We start from the raw sequence: 25,003 nt of genomic DNA, 5'->3' as shown, positions 1-25,003 counted from the left end.
CCTTGTCCTTCATGGCGTGCAGGCGGACCTGTGAGTGAAGCATTTGAAAGCTATGTAACTTGGAGAACTATGATTACAAGTACACACATCAACATGTTTTGACATTTTGTTGGAGATAAATATGATGTTTCAGTGATCTGGTGTTACTGTTCTGATTTGGCTGTTCTGATTAGTTTTGTCAAGTATCTTCAGGCATTCAGACTATAGCATGTTTGTCCACATATGCAGCACAGCTTCACATGAAGACCAGGAGGAACATTCAGAGAGCAAATGTGAAGATGATGCAGCTGCATTTCACTGCTGAAGATTGAAATAAAAGCAGAAGGAGCCTCATACAGCACAAAGGAGGAAATCCATTCTGTGCTCAGGTCCATGGGTTCATTTTGCAAAGGATTCTTTTCAAAACAATGCTGGTGATGTTTGAAACTAAATTAATTTTTTATCTATCCATTGTTGAATTTGTTCAGGTTTATTAACCAGTCATTTTTAGTGCCTCTGTTTTAACGACTAATGAAGAGTCCGTGCATCCATAATTCACAAGAATCGATTGTGCTCCTAGAGGATTGTTCAGATTTTAGTGAAACTTCTTATGGTCACATAATGGCCAATGGCCATAATGACTCAAGGTCATATTTTTCTTTTCACAGACAAAATCTGTGAATTGTGATGGATGGTGAACCAGGTGAGCTGCTACATGATTGACATCCTGGTTTGCTTAAAACCAGCTCTGCTTAATGTGAAGAGTTGCTGCTTTAACAGTTTAAATCAAATTTTGATTATTTTGAGGGATGGGCTGTTTACAGCCGCATCATTTTGTTCTGCTCATCCAGAACCGAGAATTGACGTGTAAGTAAGTGTGGTTACAGCAGGTTAACTGTTCTTCCTATTCTTCCTGTTGATGATCCATAATTGGTGCCAAAAACCTCAGCTTGTTGAGCAGCTGATTGATAACGTTATTCAGCAATTTTCATGTTGGTGTTAATGTACATAGAGGATGTCTGTGTAGGTTACATGCAGGTCATGAGGAGTCTAAGGAGCTTGGAAAAAACCTCAACTGGACCTAAAGTTCTTTGAAGACGTTTCATTTGAGAGGCTTCTTCATTTCTAAAACCAAACGGTGGAGAGTCCAAGGTGATGTTGGGCAACTGGTAAAATTTATCGACCATCAACGATAGGCTGAGCCTTTCGCTAATCGTTTATACAAGAGCGATTTATTTATTTATTTGCCCAAGAGTAACTTTGCTAATACTATTGGTTAAAGTTAAGAGAAGCAGTCAAGGGAAAAAAATAATAGAACTGTTTTAACGGCACCGTCTTCCAGCTACGAGCAAATGCACCCTCCTCAGAGTGTGCCCAAATGCTGCAATTCATTTACTCAAACTCATAACAGAAAGAAAGAAAGGCAGTAGCCTATGTTCAGAAAAAAACCAAACATTTTATTTAATTAAAATCCACACAATGGTTGGAAGGAAAACAAAGAGAAACTGGCTTTGTTTTGCCACTATATCTTTGTTTACACATTCCAGTGTTTATCTGTCGTACACGCTCGACCAAACAACAAACACAAAATTAAACAAAAAGTATGTTAAAAATCAAAATGTCTCTTCCAGCAAACATAGCTTTAAGTCTTTTGTTAGATTTGGCGCATCTCAAATGAATAGATAAATGAATAGTCCAAAAAGTAGAAAAGAAAGGTAAGGAAGGTAAAATATTCCCTCTAAACAAAATGTATAAATTCTAAATGTACAAATCACTCCATGCACGAATATATGCTCTCCCCATCAAAAAGTCTGCCCCTGGGCAAATATACCATCTATCGTCGGTTATTGGTCTTAAACCCTAGAGCGGGGTTGTCCCTTAGAAGGGTCGTTAATGAGGCATTTACCATGTGCCTCATCACATGAGACAAGGTGTAAAGAAAGGCGTGGCTCAGTGTGACTGGGAAGGATCTCAGAATGCATTGTAGATAGCAGACGGTGTAATAAGCCATCCTCTCTGTTCAAAGATGGTCATTCACAGTGAACATAGATGGCCTCTTTTACTCCTTTCAAATATCTGTCTTCTCACTCAACAATGTGATCGTTGGCATCCTCAAAAGATTGACCCCCACAAAAGTTCTTCCTGTGTAGATTTTGCAGGTTCACATTGTGCATTTGTGGCTTCTCTCTGGATACTCCCACTTCCTCCTACAAGCCAAAGACATGTGTGTATGTGTTTTAAAACACCTTTAACCTCTTCTGGTTGCTAGGAGACATGGACAGTAGTCAGTGGTGGGATCATGGTTCCTGGCATGGCGAGCCTGCTCCCATGTCTATGGTGAGTTGACGCCCTGCCTTGTCAGTAATCCATCAAACAAACCCTGTTCTGAATGCGGAACTGTTGTTGGTTGCTGTTATTGTTAAGTAACCATGTGTTTCCCATTGTGAATCATCAGCAGCCAGTCACATGGCAACCCTCCAAGGATGGAGAGCGTCTGATTGGTCGAATTCTACTGAACAAGAGGATGAAGGACGGAATTGTTCCTGCAGATACAGGAGCACTCCTGGGACTCAAGGTGGCCTTCTTCTGCTTTGTTCTACTGCCTTTTCTTTTTACTATTTCTTTCACTATTCTTCTCTTCATTCTCCTCTTTTGATAATACAGTTTGGTGCTGTGTGTTTGCAGGTTGTCGGTGGAAAGATGACAGAGTCTGGTCGTCTCTGTGCTTTCATCACTAAGGTGAAGAAAGGTAGTCTGGCTGACACTGTGGGTCACCTGAGACCAGGTAAACACACTGATTTTCCTGATAGGTCTTAGTTACTTTGTTCACTGAGTCAGAGGTTGCTAAAACTGAATTAGATGGACTCTACAATGTTATCTTTTCTTCTTTAGGAGATCAGGTTCTGGAGTGGAACGGTCGGGTTCTTCAAGGAGCCACATTTAATGAGGTCTACAACATCATCCTGGACTCCAAACAAGAACCACAGGTGGAGCTGGTGGTGTGTCGACCAATAGGGTGGGTCTCTGATCAAGCTGAGAGGCAGAAAATATTTCTGAGGTTGTTCTCTTCTCTTAGGACATCATAGTAACAGATTGTTGCTGATTCTATGTTCTTCAGAGATGTTTCCAGATCAGTAGAGAGTGCCCATGTCCAGCTGAACTCCAGTGAGTCTATAAAAAAACAAAAACTACATCTGTCCTGTTCATTAAGAACTTCCATAGATCTGATAGTGGACAAAGTTCCTGCTGACTCAGAATTGGTCTATTTAATGTTCAGGTTCCAGTTCCTTTGACTCTCAGAAAGTTGGCCCATCCATCTCTGTCACATCTCCAATGAGCCCCAGTGTTCTGTCTGGACAGGTCTCGGTAAGTTTACCCAGCATGCACTGCATCAGAACACAGCCACTCAGCAGTCAGTTAATAGCATTTCCATGGTGATGTGTGTTTTCAGACTGTGGACAGGCAACCTCTGGTTCCCCGGATTCAGGTAAAAATTGAAAAGGACGGCGTGTGCATGTTCATCTTTATTTACTCTGTAGTGTAGTCTTTTAGGCTGTAGATAAATGTATCACAGAAGAAGCAGAACAAAGTACTCCAAGTTTCTGGTTTTAGTGGTTCTGAGGGTATCCATTGTTGTTGTAAATGATTCAGCTTATGTGGCTAGAGACAGTTCTAAAATGTGCCTTGTAGTTAAAGTACTTTGAGCGGTCGGTAAGAGTAGAAAAGTGTAGTATAAATATGAGAACTTTACAGTATAGTTCTGTTAGCACTGTTCTTGTCTGTAGGGTCCTTTGCTCTTCCAAAGAATTTTGCCTCCTTTAGCTGTGTTCCATAACTATTTTTCAATATGTATTCATGCTAAGGCTCCCCTGCAGTTTTGTGATTCTGTTTTGTACCTCTACTTTTTGCTTTGTAAAAACTCTCTAAGGTTCCTTCCAGGGGTCCTGACTCTGTTGCTGTTCCTTGGGGTTCCATTACAGTTATGGGTTGATACAATTTTCTTCATGTCCCCTTTTGGTTATCATCTTACTGGGTTTTCTGGGTTTTCTGTAGCAATCACCTGGTGTTTCACTGGGCTCAGCTGGTAATTGGTTATATTGTCTGTTTGAATTTGTAGGTGCTTTCGGTCTGCTCTGCTAACAAAACTTTTCTGCAGGGTATCTCCTGCTGATGACTGGAGCTTCTTTTCTTTGGTCCTTTTTTGTTGTTCTCCAGGCTTCTTCTGTATTACTATGGTGTCCTAATGATGATGTTGTGGGTATTCTACAGGTGAAGCTATGGTATGATAAAGTCGGCCACCAACTGATTGTCACCGTTCTTGGAGCCAAAGAACTTCCTGCTCGGGATGACGGCCGACCCCGGAACCCATACGTCAAGATCTATTTCCTGCCAGATAGAAGGTGAAAAAGCAATCAAAGACCAGTATTTTATGGCTTAGAGGTTCCTTGAAAAGTAAAACTGTAGAACTTCTGATATCCTTTAAAACCAGTAGTGGACTATTCTCTGTGATTGGCTGTTAGTTGTACCTTCCTCCTTTAACAGTGATAAGAGTAAGCGGAGGACAAAGACAGTGAAGAAGTCATTGGAACCTCGGTGGAACCAAACCTTCATGTACTCTCCGGTCCATCGACGTGAGTTCAGAGAGCGAATGCTTGAGCTGACAGTCTGGGACCAGGCTCGAGTCCGAGAGGAGGAGAGCCAGTTCTTGGGAGAGGTGAGAACCCATGAACAATACAGAACAATGGAGAGGATATGGGGAAAACTCATTAAACTAAGAACCTTTAACAGTTCAGTTCTGACCTACTCTGCCTTGCCTTAGGTTTTATCCGATACCGGTGCCAAACCGGTACTTTTGAAATGGTGCCGGTGCTTAAACGGTACTCGAACCGGTGCTTAAAGAATGGAGAACACACACTTTGTCCAAAAACCTCTCATGTTTAGCTGTTTTTAAGTAAAAAGATAACAATGTTAGCCTTTTCTGCAGCTATAAGGTTCAAGGTTCAAGGTTCTTTATTTGTCACATGCATAGTTATACAAGTATAACACACAGTGAAATGTAACCTGACACGCTCCTCGACATGTGCAAAAATGGGGGGGGGGGGGGGGGGGGTAGAGGAAGAACATTATATATATGGTATAGAATAGAATTCAACTTTATTGTCATTGCACATGCACAGGTACAGGGCAACGAAATGCAGTTTGCATCCATCCAGAAGTGCTTTAGTGATATAGATATATTACAATATATATTAGCAATAATATAGATATGTAAGTATATTACAGAAATGGGTCTATTATGGTATGTTATAATGTACACGGTATGAAGTATGTTATGAATATTCTATAACTATAAGTATGTACAGGCTATGAACAGGATATAAGTATGAAAAACTATACAGAAATCTGAGCTATACAGTTATACAGAAATGTGAACTATGCAAGTTATAAACAGTTGTAGGATTAAAAATTATCGTATGTACAGAATGATTATTTACACAGAATTATACAGTAGTGCAGTTAAGATAAGTGAGATATGTGGATAATTTCTACAGAGGCTATATATAGTGCTAGTGGTTGTGAGTGGTGGTTCAGTCCATGTTATTATTGTGTCTTTGAGGGTACAGTTGTCCAGTGTGTGTGTGTGTGTGTGTGTGTGTGTGTGTGTGTGTGTGTGTGTGTGTGTGTGTAGGTGGTTGCGGGTGTGTGTATGTTCAGTCCATGAGTTTAACGTGGGTCAGATGTCAGGAGGCAGAGTTCATGAGTCTGACAGCTGTGGGGAAGAAGCTGTTCCGGTACCTGGTGGTCTTAGTCCGGAGGCTCCTGTAGCGCCTCCCAGAGGGCAGGAGGGTGAAGAGTCCATGTGATGGGTGACTGGGGTTTTTGATGATTTTCCCAGCCCTTTTCAGACACCGCTTCCTGTAGATGTCCTTTATGGCAGGAAGTGGTGCTCCGGCGATGCGCTGGGCAGTTTTCACGACCCTCTGCAACGCCTTCCGGTCCGAGGCAGAGCAGTTCCCGTACCAGACTGTTATACAGTTGGTCAGGATGCTCTCGATGGTGCAGCAATAGAAGTTCACCAGGATGTCTGAGGACAGGTGGTTCTTCCTCAGAGTCCTCAAGAAGAAGAGGCGCTGGTGAGCCTTCTTGACCAGCTTGGAGCAGTTGGTCGTCCAGGTGAGATCCTCGGAGATGTGGACTCCCAGGAACTTGAAGCTGCTCACACGCTCCACAGCCGTCCCCTTAATGTAGATGGGTGGATGTGGGTCAGCATTCCTCCTGTAGTCCACGATGAGCTCCTTGGTCTTCTCAGTGTTAAGCAGAAGGTTGTTTCTGTCGCACCACTCAGCCAGACGATAGGCTAACGTGGTTAGCCTACTCAATGTAAATTACACACAAACAACAGTAAGCTATTCACCCAGAGAAGAACGGCTGCTGCTGCCATCATCATCAACCGATAACAGGCACCACACCCGCAGTAGATGTGCTCGGTGTGAGGTCTTGCAGCAAGCTATCAAATACGGTGCATTTCTCAACTTTTAAGAAAACGCTATGCGTCGCCAGGTGTTTCATCAAATTCGAGGTGTTACCTCCTTTGCACAGTATCACCTTAAAGCACTTGTTGCAGGCTGCTGAGTTTGTATTTTTTGCTGTGAAGTACAGCCAGACTTTTGACCACTTTGCCTTGGGCATTTTTAATCTGTAGCTCTGCTCTGAAAGAACGTATGTACCTGGGCCCGCCTACTATCCTGGGAAAGGTAAAATGATTGGCTAGAATCCAAAGTGTATGACATCTCAGGAAAAAAGGACCGAAATGTGCGCTGCTTTTCGGTCTGGTTACTACCGTTTATGTTAGATAATAATGGCACCGGATACCGTTATCCATTCCTACTGTTCAGTCCTGCAGTAATTATTCAGTTTTTATTGAACTATAGATCCCTAGCACTGGTTCATCTTATTGCAGCCTACATATCAAAATACCAATAAATGATGCATGTTGCTAGGCAACCCAGTGTGACTTGTTGTCTTACATTACTTATTGGGGTCAGAATAACGTCCTCTGCAGTTCTGAATATAAGTGATCGTGATCGTAAAGAATCAGAAGAGTCTGTTCAGTGACAGGTTGCTTCTCCCCAAGACAAGAACTAACAGACTTAAAAACTCCTTTGTCCCACACGCCATCAGACTGTTTAACTCCTCTCTGGAGGGGAGAGGGAGGGGAAACAGGAGGACAAAGGAGGGGGGAACAACTAAGCTGTAGTGCCTCTTCACCTCACTGTACAATACTTTTGTAAATAGTCAACAGTGCAATAGACTCAATACTTGAAATGTGCAATTCACTTGTATTTTTATTTTTTATTCCTATTTATTCTATTTATCCCCTTTGTATATTTTATTTATATTTGTCTCTGTATTTATATATATATGTGTGTGTGTGTGTGTGTGTGTGTGTGTGTGTGTGTGTGTGTGTGTGTGTGTGTGTATATATATATATATATATATATATATATATATATATATATATATATATATATATATATATATATATATATATATATATATATATATATATATATATATATATATATATATATATAACAATTCTGTAACTGTAACTTTGGTCGTTGCTGTGCTTTTTTTGGAAGTCGAATTTCCCAGAGGAACCCACCCGAGGGATTAATAAAGTTCTATCTTATCTTATCTTATCTTTTTTTTCTTGTCCCACACACCCCTAAATTCACAGATGATTAAACACATTTTCGGAAAAGTCATGAAGTCTGAGATGATGGAATTTTAATTTAACAGAATTTGAAAATTCCAAGGGGTCAAAGTGACCCCCTTTGTGATTCTAGTGTTAATTAGCACTGAAAATGTTAAAACAGGTCCATGTGTTTGCTCCCAGTTCTTTATTTGTTCTCCTTTCTACATACTCTGTATATTCTTAGTGTTCTCTGTATGTTTTGCATCCATTCTCCTGAGTCAGATCCTGATAGAGATGGAGTCTGCTCTGCTCGACGATCAGCCTCACTGGTACAAACTGCAGCTTCATGACGTTTCCTCACTGCCACTGCCCAAAGCCTCCCCCTACCTGCAGAGGAGGGGACTGCAAGCTGAGCACACACACAGCAGCAGGAGGCTGCAGAGTAAGACACACACACTCTCTCTCTCTCTCACTCACACACACACACACACACAAACACACGCACGCGCACACACACAACAAACCTGTGTCACAACCTCACACAACAACATGTTATTTGATGGATCATTTGGAGGGATGCTCTCCTCTGCTGGGACTGGTAATTTCACTGTAGTTGATACATGCTCTGATCACTGGAAAATGAGTCGGTTGCTAAAGTTTTGTTCAAACTGGTTTACCATGTTATAGAGTCAGAGAAGAAAGGTGAACTCTGAGATTTGTAACGAAAAATTGACAAAAGTCAAATGAGTGAAGGAGTCCAAAACTTGACATTCATCTTTTTGCAGACTTAATGGAGAGTCCAGCCTCTGGTTGCTGAAACCCTCTAACATGTCTATCAATGGTAGCCTTTGTTTCTGTTGGTAGTCAGCGGGTAGTAGCAAAGAAAAAGGGAGAAAAAACCTCGGTATACAGTCACTTTGCTTCACTAACACGATGGTCTCTGCTTGCCACGTTGCTGCTGGGCTCTTCCTACGTGTATGCCCCTGAAGTCAATTGTAGAAGAGCTCAAAATGAAAGAATGTTGGATTGGGCTTATTTCATCAGTGAATGTTTAGTCCAACAACCTAACAACCAGTCACAGCAGAGCAGGCCTCTGGCAGATCCAATCCAACACCAGTCCTCTCATTCATTTCTTTATTTGTTTATTATGCTTTATTGTTAACGTCTTCTTCTTCTTCTTCTTCTTCTTCTTCTTTTGTTTCATTTGTTTTTCTTTATTTTAAATCATCCACAACGCTTTGCTAGACAAAGGTCATTACTATAACTCAGGTAAAAACGTGCGCCTGTGTGTGTGTGTGTGTGTGTGTGTGTGTGTGTGTGTGTGTGCGCACGAGTGAGCTCTATGGCATTTCCCTGTGTGATGCTAAGCTATCCATTTCAAGTGCTATTTAGTATTTATAGTTTTAATAAGTCATTGATTGATAATTGCTGCACAAATATAGCCCTGCCTGATCATATCATAGTGATGCAATTAAATGTTATTTTACCAGGCAGAAAGCTCTCATGAAAGATATTATGTAGCCAAATCATGGGAGACGTAGTTCTTGAAATATTTGTACCTCAGCTACTCAAAACTTGATGATTAGGGTTTGATCTTTGAGGGACTAGAACAGAACTAGCTGCCTGGATCCTGGAATGATTGATTAGAGCGAGTGCATCCAGAAGGTTATTGGGTTCCATATAATACTTGAAGACATGTCAAACTGTGCATGAAAAGGTTCTGGACAGACTGTTCAATGGATTATTGGTAAATCTCTCAAGGGAGTTCTGGATCTTCTTGTGGGAGATCTTTGATGTTGTACCAGGAGGAGTCAATTGGACGTTCTAGGTGTAGGATGTTGAATATATGAACATATGGTCAGCCTAATTCAACTTCTTAAAACAAAAAAACAACAACTAAGACACAGTTTTATGAGGAGTTTTATGGTTGGAAATCCTCAGGTGAACGGCTACAATGACCTAACCAGTGGTACATATCAGACAGCTGGTCAAAATGTTGCTTAATTTCGAAGGCAGATTTTTTTTTTTTGTCAGTATTGCCATTGTAACCTGTAACTGTGTTTTAGTTCAATTATCCTGTGAGTTGGACTTCATTTATGTTATTGATAGCACTGTATGGCCCCGTGGAACAAAATATGACCCATCGCTGATCTGGAGTTCACAACAGAAAAATAAATCAGAGAACAGAAGTGATCACTGCATCATTTCTATAACAGTGATGCAGTTGTTATGTCCAGCTTTATTTCTGCAGAGAGACTCATGTTAAAGTCGTGAGCATGGACTCAGGACGGAGGAGGTCAGTGCTGCTCAAATTCCCACAGGTGTTCTATCGCTCTTTATATTTTTCTTCCAGCTGATCTTTGCTGGATGGGTTTTATTGCTCCACATTTCTCTTTAAAAGATGAGAGCAAGTGACACACTCATCTCTACTTTCCTCCTTGGATCTTTTGTTTGGATGTTTTTATGCTTTAACAGGAAGTTGACTTCATTTGGGTACACTGATACACACTCATGATGCCATCTATAAATGTTCTCTTTCTAGTACCTTAATCTCTCATGCAGCCACCTATCATCAAACTCTGACCACTCTGCTTCACTTTTGGGACTAATGCAGAAATCTTATTTGTGTATAAACATGCTGGCCTTTGTGTGGCCAGAAAATTATTAATTTCAGCATTCAGTCCGAAACTCTGACTGCTGTTAAATTTCACGCATTTGTTAAAGGCTGATGTGGATGTGGATGAAAAGGTTCTGGTCAAGGAGTTGTAAAAGGTTTAAGGGAGTCTGTGTGTAATATCAGATGAATGTGTCTTTTATTGCTCCTGCGTTAACTGGTTTGTCCTCTGGCTGTTCGGTCTGGAGTGTTAGATTTGTTGACCTTCTTGTAGAAGATTACAGATGAGCTGCTTACAGGCTTAAATGTCCTCCCTCTCTCCATCTGCAGGGTCTCAGAGGATCAGTGACAGCGAGTTTTCAGATTATGACTGTGAAGACGGCATTGGGGTGATATCAGGTAAACTCCATATCCCATCATTCACTGCAGTCTCATTTTAAAGGATACAGGAGAGAATACTAACTGGCTCAAGTGGATTAAAAACATGCTGCTGTAAGACAATGGGAATCTAATCATTTTATAAGTTCCTCAAACTGCTTAAGGTAAACCATTTGAGGATTATGACATAAATGTGACTGCATAACTTGAAATTACAAAATAACTGAGTCAGGGTTGATGGTTGAACTCCTGCTCTGTTTCTCTGTGTGCAGACTACAGACAGAATGGGCGCGAATTCCATAGCTCCACCCTCTCAGTGCCAGAGCAAGTGATTTCTCCCAATCACTGCTCCCGTTCCGACATGGTCAGAATGAGGTCACGGTCACCGAGCCAGCCGCCTCCTCACAGGTAAGTATCTGTGTGTTGGGGATTTGAGATGGGCCCAAAACATGACAACAGAAGAAGAAACTAAAAAAGGTACCTGAAGAGCTAAAATTAGAAAAACAAGATGGGACGTGAGGGTAGAAAGGGAAAGATGCCACCAGAGAAGATTTGGGAGTACAGCAAGTTGATGCTTTAATCTGCAATCAAACTACAGTATTTGTCTTATCATGTACGTCAAAAGATTCTTGCATGTGAGAGCTTATTGGAGATAATTTATTGTGAGTTTATTGGTCTTTCCCCATAAAGTTATAAATATGTATTTCCATCTTTCTCTATCCTTATTGAGCTTATCCAAAAGAGTGACTGTATGCAAATATTAAGTTTGTAATAAGTAACACCGTGTTTAGGCTATTAAAACTCAGCTGTTCTCAAGCGATATCGAGTCTGATGAAGTGCTTCAGACTTTGTCCAGGTGATCATTTACTGTGTGCAGCATTATCTTATAGTGCATATGTCCTATTTGTATCCCTTGGAAATCACTGCTCCAACAGGTAACAGCAGCTGTGCAGTATGTCTACATGAGTCAAAATGCTGTGGAAATAATGCCAGTGTTTTTATATTATCAGCGGCTGTGGATCGGGTTGAGCAGGTTGTCGAGCAATCGAAAGGTTGGTGGTTCATTCCCCAGCTACTCCAGTCGGTTGAAATTTCCTTGTAAATTATAAACGAAGTGGTTCTTATGACGTGCTTTCTACCTACTATTCAGACTGCAGTGATCGCGTCGGAATGTTCCAGTATCTTGCCCGACGCGCTTTGGCATGCAGGCTAGAGCAGACAGGGATCAACCACCAACCTTACAATTATTAGATGATCTGCTCTACCTCTCAAGCTACAGCCAACCTGAAGTCCAAATGTTCAGCAAATGTTGCACTAAATGAATGTGTGTGTGAGACTGGATGAATGAGACTTGTAATAGAAAGTGCTCTGAGTGCTCAAATTGAGTATAAATGCACTACATAAGTACCAGTCCATTATCAAATAGAAGCCTAATAAACCCAAAACATTAGTAGCTAAATCCATATTGTTCAAGAGGAAGGAATATATTAGTGTTCCTATGACTACAGAATTTTTGACTGGATAAAACGAGCTTGATCAAGACGGATTCTACCAAGTACTTTGGCTCTCATAACTCTTTCAGCATTTTCCAAAAATCCAGACTGTCCTTGATATCATTCAGACTGTTGGTCACCTCAGGGACTTCGACCATGTGTGAAGAATGTGTTAACATCCTTCCCTGTTGTTTAGATGTTTTCTAAGAAAGTTAATAATCTTTGCATTGTCCGCGGCTGTTTCACACTCTAGAATTGTAGCACCATCCAAAATTGCTCTCATGTCTACATTAGCAAATCTAAAGTTATGTTGGTCTGGCATGATGGCAGCCATAAAACTCACACGAGTTGTTATCTTCCCTTTCCTGGCAGTTTCTTTTGCTATGCATTTTTTTGTCACTGGTTTACTGCTTTAAAAGTGTAATCATTAGTATTCAAGGTTTAATATGACTCACAGGTTTTTATCTTGAACTTTGAACTTGAATTTTTAAACAAATAAGCTTTTGAAGCCAGACAGGAAGTGGTCTTCCTAAAGGCATCATCCTCATTTTATCCAGACTTTTCTGTTCTTGCCATTCTGACCTTTGACATCTGGTTGCCAGCAATAACCCTCTTTACCCGTTATATCGGGAGGACGCGGTGCGGCTGCTGCGGGGCTCCAAACTGAGCCGAGCATTCTCTGATGCCAGCCAATACAGCACCCCGAACAGGTAACTATGGTAACACTAGGGATGGGTATCGTTTAGGTTTTATCCGATACCAGTACCAAACCGGTATTTTTGAAACATGAAACCTCTCATGTTCAGCTGTTTTTTTGTAAAAAGATAACAATGTTAGCCTTTTCAGCAGCTATAGGGGATTTATGACATCACGCTTGGCTGGAAGCCGCGCTTAAACAATTAAAAAAAAACACACAAACTTTGTCCAAAAACCTCTCATGTTTAGCTGTTTCCCTCTTTTTCTTTGGTCATTTTAGCCTTTTTTGCCAGGGTGAAGGGAGTATCTGCCATCAAACAAGAAGACAGCCGCATGTAACTACGACGGTGTTTGCTAGTTCACCTTATATGCATTAATGTAATAACGTGGTTAGCCTACTCAACGTAAATTACACACGAACAACATTAAGCTACTCACGCAGAGAAGAACGGCTGCTGCTGCATCATCATCCTCATCATTTCTGCTACACTGGCAGGGCTAGGGGCCAGGACTGTACTCTTCGGGTTCTTGGGGGATGTTGCTAACTCCGGGTCCAATAACAGGCACCACACCTGTAGTAGATGTGCTCGGTGTGAGCTCTTGCAGCAAGCTATCAAATACGGTGCATTTTTCAGCTTTAAAACCCCCCGCTATGCGTCGCCAGGTGAGGTGTTACCTCCTTTGCACAGTATCAGCTTAAAGCACTTGTTGCAGGCTGCTGAGTTTGCATCTTTTGCTGTGAAGTACAGCCAGACTTTTGACCGCTTCGCTTTGGGCATTTTTAATCTGTAGCTCTGCTCTAAAAGAACGTACGTACCTGGGCCCGCCTACTATCCTTGGAAAGGTAAAATGATTGGCTAGAATTCAAAGTGTGTGACATCTCAGGGGAAAAAAGTACCAAAATAAAGCACCAAAATGTGCGCTGCTTTTCGGTCTGGTTACTACCGTTTATGTCAGAACCGATACCAGTACCCATCCCTAGGTAACACATAGGAACATGCCCAATGTGAGTCATCTGGACATCAGCTAATCAGCATGCACCCTGCATCATGTAATATTGTTTATCTGCAAACTAATAATAAGAATAAGAATAACCAGTAAACATGGTGTCGGACTGCAGCAGGTGTGTCAGAGTCAGGTAAACCCCACCTGTCTGCTGCTGCTGAACAGGTTTGAATCAGGAAACAGGTTGCATACTTGATTGGACATCTGATCCTTGTACAGGTTTTAGAAGTAGATTTAGTGCTTTTCTTTGATGTTTTACTACTAGTTGTTCTGCTTCTGGCTACAGTAGCAGTTAGATCTTGTTGGAGTAAATTAATTTACTGGGTGATGTACTGGGTTACAGAGATATTTTTGTGCTGCAGCATTTAGTTCTGCTTTTGAACTGGTTTTGACATTACAGCTTAGAGTTGTAGTATTGCTTATACTGCCTATATTGATTGTAGTAGTAGTTATGGTCCAGGTTATAATAAGTATTTAGTTTTAGTGTCCCTGTAGAGCACTTAGTGGTACAGTTAATAGTACTGGTTGTAGAACAGCAGTTGTACTGGTCTGACTGGTTCTCTGACTGGACACTGCTTCTCCCTGTGTACTTACAAGGCCATTGAGGAGGATGTCGCTTGCCAACTCACTTGATTCCCATGACAGGTACTTCTCTATCAGAATTCCAGCAGTGGCAGTAGTCATAGTACCAACAGTAAAAGCAATGATCTAAGAAAGTGGGGTATTTTTCTGTCTTGTAATCCTTTTCTGTGTGTAAGATATTTTAATGGCCCTAACCAGAGCTGGACAAACCACATCATCAATGGGAGCTGTGATGACTACAGGTGAGCCTTGGAAATTAGGATGTAGTGTTAGAGGTTGATGGCAGGTTCAGACTCATCATGTTTTGCAGTTCTGACGTCTTTCTGTTCTTCAGTCAGGACTTCATCCCTGATTTTCCCTATGAGCCTGACACCTACGATGAGGAACTACTGAGGTAAATGGATGAACATTTAAACAGTTTGACTATTAGAAAGGTGGACATTCAGACCAGTAGTTATGGCAGTAAAGAACAGATGTATTAAATTCAGATCATTTTTTTTAAATACATCACTTTATATTTTTAGGTAAAACTATACAAGAGATTAAAACCCTACAATCAGATGATCTCCTGTGAGCAGCACTTGGCAACAGTGGAGAATGAAGAACTTCCTTCTAATTTAAAGATGTCAAACTTTTCATCATGGGCAACACATAGCCCACTTTGATCTTCAGTGGGCCGGACCACTGAAATTCGCCTTACTATGTAATAATGTAATAAACTTAACTACACATTTTATCCCTGAGATATTTTAATGTAAGAAAAGGGATTCAAATTTCAAGAACAAATCTCAGTTTTTCTACATTTATAAAAAAAAAAAAAGTAAATGAAAGAATTCTGTCAACACGACTGTTAGGGCTTAAATTGTAAGATAATGTGTAAAATAAAAGAAAAAGTTCTGGGACCTCATTGCCCAGATTGATGGAATGGAAACATTTTGTTAATTGACAGACTCAAACAGACAAAATACAGCTAATGTCCAAAATTTATGTCCTTCTTCACATTTTTGAAAGCCACCCAGCGGGCCTGATTTGAGTCTTTGGCGAGCTGATTTAGCATACAGCCCTAACTGTAAGCTTTATTATGAAGGAAAGTTTTGAGTCTTATCTTAAAAGTAAATGGGGGGCCTGTTTCCCTAATCCAAACCTGGTCCTAGGCCTGATGGCTACCCCTTCCTGAGCCTGGTTCTGTTTAAGTTTTCTTCTTGTCAAAAGGGAGGTTTTCTTTCCCACTGTTGCCAAGTGTTTGCTCACCAGGCATTGTCTGGTTATTAGGGTTTCTCTCTAATATTGTAGCATCTCAACCTTACAGCATAAAGCACCTTAAGCCAACTGTTGTGAAATGACACTTTATACAGTGTGATGAAAAAGTATCAGCCCCTGATTTCTTTTTAGGAGTTACTGTAGCTCAAGAGGTAGAGCAGGCGATCTACTAATCAATATTGGTGGTTCTGTCCCAGGATTCTGCAGTCTGCATGCCAAATATCCTTGGGCAAGACACAGAAACCAAAGTTGCTCTCTGACGTGTTCATCGGTGTGTGAATGTTAGATAGAAAGCACAGGGAAAAAAAAGTGCTTGTGTGAAAGGGTGTGAATGAAGCAAGTTATATAATGTACTTTGAGGGGGGTGGGGATATTTGTCAGACTTAAATGTTCCCGATCAAACAATTTTTCTCCACTAAACCTCATAACTGCTTACCTTGGCAGCAAGAATTGCATGAGCAGTGAGTCTTTTATATCACTGTGAAAGAATCATAGCCCACACTGCTTTGCTGAATTGTTTTAGGTCAGCAACATTGGAGGATTTTCCAGCATGAACAGCCTGTTCAAGTTCAGAGCATCTTAATCTCATTTAAATGAGATTTAATGTCCTACAGGATTTTATGGTAGAGAGCAGAATTCATGGTTCCATCAATTACAACAAGTTGTACAGGTCCTGAAACAACAAAGCAGCAGATCATTACACTACCGCCACCATGTTAGCTTTATGTCACATGTAACATGACTCAAACCTTCCAAAAAAGTTCAGCTTTTGTGTCATCGATTCACAGAATGTTTTCCCAGAAATCTTAAGGATCATCATGATGTTTTTCAGGGAAATGTCAAATGAACATTTGTGCTCTGATGACGCAGTGCAATGACTTTCAGGACATAAATGCTAAATTTCTATGATCTATGTCAGGACAAGATCCACAGTGCAATTAAAACTTGACTTGGTTTATTTACATTATGAGAGTAGTTATGTTTATGATGTAGCTGTCTTCTTACCCACTGGTTTCTGGAGTCCACATTTGGACTCAACTTGAACCTTCTTTTATTTTGTGATTTTTGTTTTATTTTTGTTGGTCTTTTTGTTTCATATTTCAAGGATGAAGTGCTCATTTATAAACTAATTCTAGCTAGCTCGGTTATCTAGCTGCATTCAAAGACTGTACAGGAGCATCACTTAGACCAGAGGTGTCCAAACTTTTTTCACTGAGGGCCACATACATAAAAATATAGGAGGGGCTGGGCCACTTACTAGAAATTAGGTATATAACCTTAACTTTAGTGTATTAATTAATTAATTAATTATTAAATCACTTAAAAGTGGTCAAATATGTTATATTGTTGAATATAATTAAAGACAAAACTGCCTTCATCACAGCTTTCCATAAATGGATCTTTATTGATTTATTCAGAAAAAGCTTTGGTTGCTCATTCTCAGAACAGCAGCCTCAGATTTCTTCTTGGACAGAAGATTTACAGCACAGAGAAAAAACAATAAAGGGGAAAATGGGACGAGTACATTTCAAGCTTGTTATTTAAGTTATTAGGCTTAGCAACACACCTATTAACGTTTGTTTGAAACCGTTATCAACATTAACAGACTGAACTGGACTTAATAACAGACTTAATAACTAATTTTAGTAAATTATTCTGGTGAGTATCAGCTGCGCCGGGTATGTAAATCGGGCCATCCAGCTGCGGTGCTGGTCGCCACTCGTGGCAAAAATCCGGACAAATGTCACTTGATCAAGAAGCAGATGTGCATCAGATGAGATCAGCTGATTTTGCGTGTGCGTGCGCTGTGCACATCGGTGTGTACTCTTAGTGTTAAAAAACGCATATAAGAAAGTGGTCTGCAAAAGCAGGGTAGTGACAGAATTGATGCGCACATTAACACACGGGTACTGTGGAATATATCTTTTACTCACCTAAAGTGCTCTCGTCCACTCCCCGCAAAACAATTAGCAGCTGTGCGGTGTCTGTGGCATCGGTGCTCTCATCACATGCGATGGAGTAAAAATCAAAAGCACAGCTTTATCAGACAGTTGCAGTTTAATGTTGGCTGACAAGTCTTCAGTTCGTGTGCGTCGCACAACTGTATCTCTGGACATGCTGACGTTGTTGAAGTTCTGCACTTTTTCCGGGCACATTATTTTGGTGACTTTAACGAGGCAGTGTTTTATGAGGTCTCCATCTGAAAAAGGCTTGCCATGTCTTGCGATGAGTTGGGCGACCTCATAGCTGGCTATTGGAGCCTTTTCCTGGACAATTTGAGCACGAAAAAAATACTGTTGCTGACCCCGCAGGAGAGCTACCCTTTGCTTTAATATCTGCTCTCGCTCAGCACCAGTGTAGGATGCATAGGCCTGATGTTTGGTTTCATAATGACGTCGTACATTATACTCTTTCATAACTGCCACAGTTTCAGTGCAGATCAAACAGACACTTCCCCTTGAATTCTTTGAAGAAATATTCACTCTCCCACCGTGTCTGAAATTTTCTGCACTCACTTTCTACCTTTCGCTTCTTTGGTTCTGCCATATTTAGTAACCTGGGTTAAATTTCTTCTGTGATTGTCAAGACACTTCACCCGTTGTCTACTGGTGGTGGTCAGAGGGCCCGGTGGCGCCAGTGTCCGGCAGCCTCGCCTCTGTCAGTGCGCCCCAGGGTGGCTGTGGCTACACTGTAGCTTGCCATCACCAGTGTGTGAATGTGTGTGTGAATGGGTGGATGACTGGATATGTAAAACGCTTTGGGGTCCTTAGGGACTAGTAAAGCGCCATATAAATACAGGCCATTTACCATTTACCATTGTCCTTTTTGGTGGAGCAACTGCCTTGATCAACAGTAGCTCCTCCTGGTGTTAAAACTAAGAAGTGCAATCAAAGGAGCTTGCAAAGAAAAGCGTCTGGACTTCTTTAAGTTGCTTGAAGACGTTTCACCTCTCATCCGAGAAGCTTCTTCAGGTCATCTGACTACGATGATGTAGAACCTTCACAGACTAAGAAGTGCAATACACTCAAGCAAAAGTTGAAGTGCGGGCCATAGTCTATTCTATATAAAATTACTTGTGGGCCAATTAAAAATGGACCGCGGGCCGTAGTTTGGACAGCCCTGACTTAGACATAAATACCTGTTAATTACTAAGATCAAAGATCAAAATAAAATCCTAGAATTTCACCAAATGTGGGGCTGAAACTTCTTAGACAGTCTGTTATTACATTAACCTTGCAGCAGCCATATTATTGGTCAGATAATACAATTTAAAAATGCTCCAAAAGGCTCCAACATCACAAACATGGTCCAGAGTCCTGTTCAGAGACTGATTTGCTGAGATGACGTCTAGCAGGGAGCTAGCAGCTACAGCCATCCACCTGTTAGTCAAAGAGGCCACGCCACTAATAATGGAAATTTTAAGCCAGTTTAAACGGGTGAGTTATGAAAACATCCTCCTCATATGAAGGGGTTATGAAGGGGAAAATTATCTATACAGACCAGACCAGTTTTTGTATCAGGCTGTAATTATGTTTATTTCTGTTGTAAAGTTTTAATACGGGAGGACTGACTCACTGCTGGAGCCTCTGTTGGACCTCAAAGGAACTGCAGGTTTTGATATTTATTTTAGTGCTTTGTTGCTAAACTTGCCATCAATGCTAACATCTCCCACAATAATTATTTTATCTAAAGTGATTGCCCTCATTAATTCAAATTAAAAGTAAGTAAGGGGCAAGCAGAAGATAAGCAAAAGCAAATAAAACTTTTTAAAAAATATTTTCTAGTTCAGGTGTAAGAGACTTAAGAATGAAAGGCTGCTGACACTGTGTAGAGCAGATGTAGGGAACACTGTTTTTCTACTGTCTCACTGAAGCCCTCTGGGAAATTCAGTGCCAAATAAAAGCATCCTCTTCTCTGGTGGCATTTCATCAGCCTTCAGTGCCTTATACTTCATGACTCCCAGTCCACCACATGTGACAAAGATCTGGTCGTCAGCGCGACGTGGATAACTGACCTGTCCTGCAGCTGCAGTGGTTGTCATAGTAATCTAGGTGACAGTTATCATGGTGATGTGCAGGTACAGTCGTGGGATGGACCGGAGAGATTACTACAGCCGATCTCGTTCAGCCGACCGACCCATCTACACACGCTCACACTCAACCGATCGATCTGACTCCACACACATGAGGTCTGGACGGTCTGCTCCCCCCTCACCTGCCCTGATCAGGTGACCCTCAGCCATCCAATTAGAAAGCAGCTCCATCTCCATGTTTGGGGCATGTTTTTTTTTTTTTTTTTTTTTAATTTGGTTGGTTGTTTGTTTTAGACAAGCATGAATTCTGACTCAATGGTGACCACAACAGTTTTATTTTTCGCCTTTATTTTAGCCCCACCATATGTCCCAGTGACATCACCAACACCTGAACATTTCATATTTGGCCGCAGCTTTTATATTCTGATTGTTTTGTTTTATTTTGGGTGGCAAGTTAGTCTGTGTTGTTGTTGTTCATTTGTTTGATGGTTGTGTTGCATGTGCTTCTAAAGAATTTCTGTTCACTTTCTGACACCTAACTGTTGGATGTTCAGTTTCCTCCAAACTGGGCTTGGCACTCAGGCGTATTGCCTGCAACATACAAGTACCAAATTTAAGCAGGGAGGTTTCTGTCTGCGATCACAGTGCTGCCTCTATCACAGCTCTGAACACACCCAGTGGCAGCTGATGTTGGTCAGCTGTATGTATCTGTATTTCACAGAGACAGATTTGTTTGTAACGTCTTAGAGATATTAGAGCTACAAACAGGTTTTCAGCAGTGATGGGGCCTTGCACTCTTTGTTTCAAGTGTGAATTCTTTCTGTTCATGTTATAATTTTTTTCCAACAGTTATACAGAATTAATGACGTCCAAAGGTTTACATTCCTACCTGGTTGTGTGATGTACAGGTATGCTTCAGGACACTGTAACATCACAGTTGGGTGTGGCTGCATGTGCAAGAAGAGTCCACTCTAACTTTTGCTTGTTACTGCTTCTCAAGCAAAAACATCTGGAGTGACTGCAGACTTTTCATTAACTGACTGAATACAGTGCCAGACTAAATGCTGATCAAACTCTATCTGTGACTATGGAGGGAACCTCAAACTGACTGTCATCCCTGACATCTGACCTTAAATCTCTCCTGTCAGGATGGCGGTTTGATTGTTTAATTTCTTTCTCTTCTTCTTTTTAAGAATTTATTTATTTTTTCATCAGGGCTAATGCTGGAGGCGGTTCCACCTTGACAAGCCCAACGGGGTCGCCTATTTGTGGTCGCCGAGGACGCCAGCTACCTGCTGTCCCCCCCAAAGGAGCTCTCGACAGAAGTGCGTATACTTGAGATATTAGTCAAACAGCACCTCCAAGCATCTCTGAACCAATCAGCTGATGGACCCATCACCATCCACCTATAACAAAACTTTGTTTTATATAAAGGCAAGCCTGCAGACTTATTAAAAAAATAGAGAAAAATAGAGGTTTTACAAATTTCAAGATGAGGTCTGAGATAATTTCCTAATGGGTATGAATATGGATGAAGTGTAACTTCTTTCACACAAAATAAATAATGAATACTGCAAATGGTGCCTAGTCCAATCACAGACAGATGACGATGATAAAAGTGGATAAAAATTGTAGCACTTTTGCAAATGAGACAAGTCGTGAATGCTGCAGTAATTGATGAGAGTTATGACTTCAGACTGGTAAAATTCAGGTGTGTGTTTTGTGTTTTCAGCAAAGTGAAAGAGACTCAGCAGCAGATCAGAATTAAGTAGATCAACATCTAGCCATTGTGGCAATGAAGGACCCAACAACAGTAGCATTGCAGTTTAACACGTCTTTTATTGACTGACTTTCCAATGTGCGTAATTCTCCAGCTGCCCAACTATTGTAGCACACACAAAACCACAGCTGCTTTAATAATAATAATAATAACAATAATAACGATGATGATGATTATTAATCATTATCTCCCTGGGAATGCTGTTGAAGCATAATAATAATGCTTCAACAGCATTCCCAGGGAGAATGGGACATTGAGTCCAAATGGACCATGTTTAGCACCTCCATTGCTGAAGCCGCTGTACTGAACTGCGGCCGCAAGGTGGTTGATGCCTGTCGTGGTGGTAACCCCTGAACCAAGTGGTGAACACCAGAAGTGACGGGAGCCACCAGGCTAAAGAATGAGGCCTAACAGGCTTGGTTAGCCTGTGGGACTTCATAGGCAGACCAAGCAGAAAGTGGGTCGGGCAGTGGCTGAAGCAAAAACATGGGTGTAGGAGAAGTTCGGAGAGGAAAAAGATTTTGGAGTGCCTCGAAGAGAGAAACCTGCACTCTGTATTGTGTGGGTGGAGCCCTGCTGACTTTGACTGAGAAGATTGTCAGGTGGTAGAAGGAATACTTCAACGACCTCCTTAATCCCACTGGCACATCTTCCGTGGCGGAAGCACAGTCTGGGGACGAGGGGGAGGACTCATCTATCTCCGGGGTGAGGTCACTGAGGCAGTTAAACAACTCCATGGTTGCACGGCCCCTGGAGGGGGGTTGAGGTTTGCCCTGAGTTCCTGAAAGTTCTGGATGTTGTAGGGCTGTCTTGGTTGACATGCCTCTACAATGTTGCATTGTGGAGAAACGTTGCATGGAGATCAGGGGCCTCTGGATTGTCAGACCAGGGTGGCAGTTCCCATCTTTAAGAAGGGGGACCGGAGGGTGCGTTCCAACTATACAGTGGGGCAAAAAAGTATTTAGTCAGCCACCGATTGTGCAAGTTCCCCCACTTAAAATGATGACAGAGGTCAGTAATTTGCACCAGAGGTACACTTCAACTGTGAGAGACAGAATGTGAAAAAAAAATCCATGAATCCACATGGTAGGATTTGTAAAGAATTTATTCGTAAATCAGGGTGGAAAATAAGTATTTGGTCAATAACAAAAATACAACTCAATACTTTGTAACATAACCTTTGTTGGCAATAACAGAGGTCAAACGTTTACTATAGGTCTTTACCAGGTTTGCACACACAGTAGCTGGTATTTTGGCCCATTCCTCCATGCAGATCTTCTCGAGAGCAGTGATGTTTTGGGGCTGTCGCCGAGCAACACGGACTTTCAACTCCCGCCACAGATTTTCTATGGGGTTGAGGTCTGGAGACTGGCTAGGCCACTCCAGGACTTTCAAATGCTTCTTACGGAGCCACTCCTTTGTTGCCCGGGCGGTGTGTTTTGGATCATTGTCATGTTGGAAGACCCAGCCTCGTTTCATCTTCAAAGTTCTCACTGATGGAAGGAGGTTTTGGCTCAAAATCTCACGATACATGGCCCCATTCATTCTGTCCTTAACACGGATCAGTCGTCCTGTCCCCTTGGCAGAAAAACAGCCCCATAGCATGATGTTTCCACCCCCATGCTTCACAGTAGGTATGGTGTTCTTGGGATACAACTCAGTATTCTTCGTCCTCCAAACACGACGAGTTGAGTTTATACCAAAAAGTTCTACTTTGGTTTCATCTGACCACATGACATTCTCCCAATCCTCTGCTGTATCATCCATGTGCTCTCTGGCAAACTTCAGACGGGCCTGGACATGCACTGGCTTCAGCAGCGCAACACGTCTGGCACTGCGGGATTTGATTCCCTGCCGTTGTAGTGTGTTACTGATGGTGACCTTTGTTACTTTGGTCCCAGCTCTCTGCAGGTCATTCACCAGGTCCCCCCGTGTGGTTCTGGGATCTTTGCTCACCGTTCTCATGATCATTTTGACCCCACGGGATGAGATCTTGCGTGGAGCCCCAGATCGTGGGAGATTATCGGTGGTCTTGTATGTCTTCCATTTTCTGATGATTGCTCCCACAGTTGATTTTTTCACACCAAGCTGCTTGCCTATTGTAGATTCACTCTTCCCAGTCTGGTGCAGGTCTACAATACTTTTCCTGGTGTCCTTCGAAAGCTCTTTGGTCTTGGAGTTTGGAGTCTGACTGTTTGAGGCTGTGGACAGGTGTCTTTTATACAGATGATGAGTTCAAACAGGTGCCATTCATACAGGTAACGAGTGGGGGACAGAAAAGCGTCTTACAGAAGACGTTACAGGTCTGTGAGAGCCAGAGATTTTCCATGTTTGAGGTGACCAAATACTTATTTTCCACCCTGATTTACGAATAAATTCTTTACAAATCCTACCATGTGAATTCATGGATTTTTTTTTTCACATTCTGTCTCTCACAGTTGAAGTGTACCTCTGGTGCAAATTACTGACCTCTGTCATCATTTTAAGTGGGGGAACTTGCACAATCGGTGGCTGACTAAATACTTTTTTGCCCCACTGTACGTGGATCACACTCCTCAGCCTCTCTGGGATATTTTATGGTAGGGTGCTGCTGTTAGTCGAACCTCGGAAACAGGAGGAACAATGTGGTTTTTGTCCTGGTCATGGAAGAAGGCATTCAACCGTGTCCATCGAAGTGTGGCAGAAGTCTTTCACTTGGGTGGTCTCAGAATCTCATCTCTGCTTTTCACAGAGGATGTAGTTCTGTTGGCCTCATCGGGTGATGGCCTCCAGCTCGCACTGGAACAGTTCGCAGCCAAGTTTGAAGCGGTGGGAATGAGAATGAGCACCTCCAAATCGGAGGCCATGATCCTCAGCCATAAAAGGGTGGAGTTCCCAGTCCGAGTCAAGGACAAGTTTCTACACCAAGTGGAGGAGTTTGAGTATCTCAGGGTCTTGTTCATGAGTGATGGGAGACAGGAGCTTGAGATCGACAGATAAATTGGTGTCAATTATCACTCAGTTTTGAATATATGTAGACATTGAGGTTTCTCGGGAGGGTCTGTGCTGACACCGGTTGCTATCTGGCAGAGGGTCGTTGGTACCATCCCACTCCCATGTTCCCACTTCAGAACAGCACACAATCGCCATCTGGGATATGTGTGCATGAGGGTGGGAATGCATGTTTGTGTCTGAGTGTGCCTGTTTGTCTACATCTGTTTGTCAAGTCGGGTCTTAGACTAGACTCTGTCATCATGCTCTTCTGTGTTCTGTGGTCTTTTGGTGTTGCTGCTCGGTGGATTCAGTCTTTTTAAGAAAGTTTTTGCCTGACTGGTTCATTTGGGTATTTCAGCCTAACAATGTCCTCCTTCACTTACACTGGCATGTATTTGAACCTCATGTTGAAAGTTTTAGTGAAATAATACAAATTCAATCCAATTCAACTCCAGATCTTCATTAACTTAATTAATTTCATACAATTATACAGGCAGGGCCTCATATTTCA

General features: G+C 41.8%; 1 protein-coding gene across 8 annotated transcripts in view; it reads left to right on the top strand.

Moving 5' to 3' along the window:
- rims2b (regulating synaptic membrane exocytosis 2b) overlaps window positions 1–25,003 on the top strand; it is a 61,209-nt gene that overhangs the window by 21,655 nt on the left and 14,551 nt on the right. For 3 of the 8 annotated variants that reach the window (XM_080863370.1, XM_080863373.1, XM_080863374.1), the window contains exons 9-21: window positions 2,249–2,316; window positions 2,435–2,554; window positions 2,665–2,764; window positions 2,872–2,995; window positions 3,098–3,144; window positions 3,257–3,345; window positions 3,431–3,466; window positions 4,249–4,379; window positions 4,522–4,693; window positions 7,961–8,120; window positions 10,623–10,691; window positions 10,943–11,078; window positions 20,955–21,064. In XM_080863370.1, the coding sequence (XP_080719496.1) occupies window positions 2,249–2,316; window positions 2,435–2,554; window positions 2,665–2,764; window positions 2,872–2,995; window positions 3,098–3,144; window positions 3,257–3,345; window positions 3,431–3,466; window positions 4,249–4,379; window positions 4,522–4,693; window positions 7,961–8,120; window positions 10,623–10,691; window positions 10,943–11,078; window positions 20,955–21,064 (1,362 nt within the window). Of the gene's footprint in view, window positions 1–2,248; window positions 2,317–2,434; window positions 2,555–2,664; window positions 2,765–2,871; window positions 2,996–3,097; window positions 3,145–3,256; window positions 3,346–3,430; window positions 3,467–4,248; window positions 4,380–4,521; window positions 4,694–7,960; window positions 8,121–10,622; window positions 10,692–10,942; window positions 11,079–12,765; window positions 12,874–14,461; window positions 14,510–14,622; window positions 14,689–14,780; window positions 14,841–19,784; window positions 19,935–20,954; window positions 21,065–25,003 lie in introns of all 8 variants that reach the window. The other 5 variants (XM_080863369.1, XM_080863372.1, XM_080863371.1 and 2 more) reach the window with 4 other exon arrangements.

The sequence above is a fragment of the Rhamphochromis sp. 'chilingali' genome (genome assembly GCF_963969265.1).
Source record: "Rhamphochromis sp. 'chilingali' genome assembly, chromosome: 17".
NCBI lineage: Eukaryota > Metazoa > Chordata > Actinopteri > Cichliformes > Cichlidae > Rhamphochromis > Rhamphochromis sp. 'chilingali'.
Note: the sequence above shows the minus strand (reverse complement) of the source record. Positions and strands in the feature narration are given on the sequence as shown.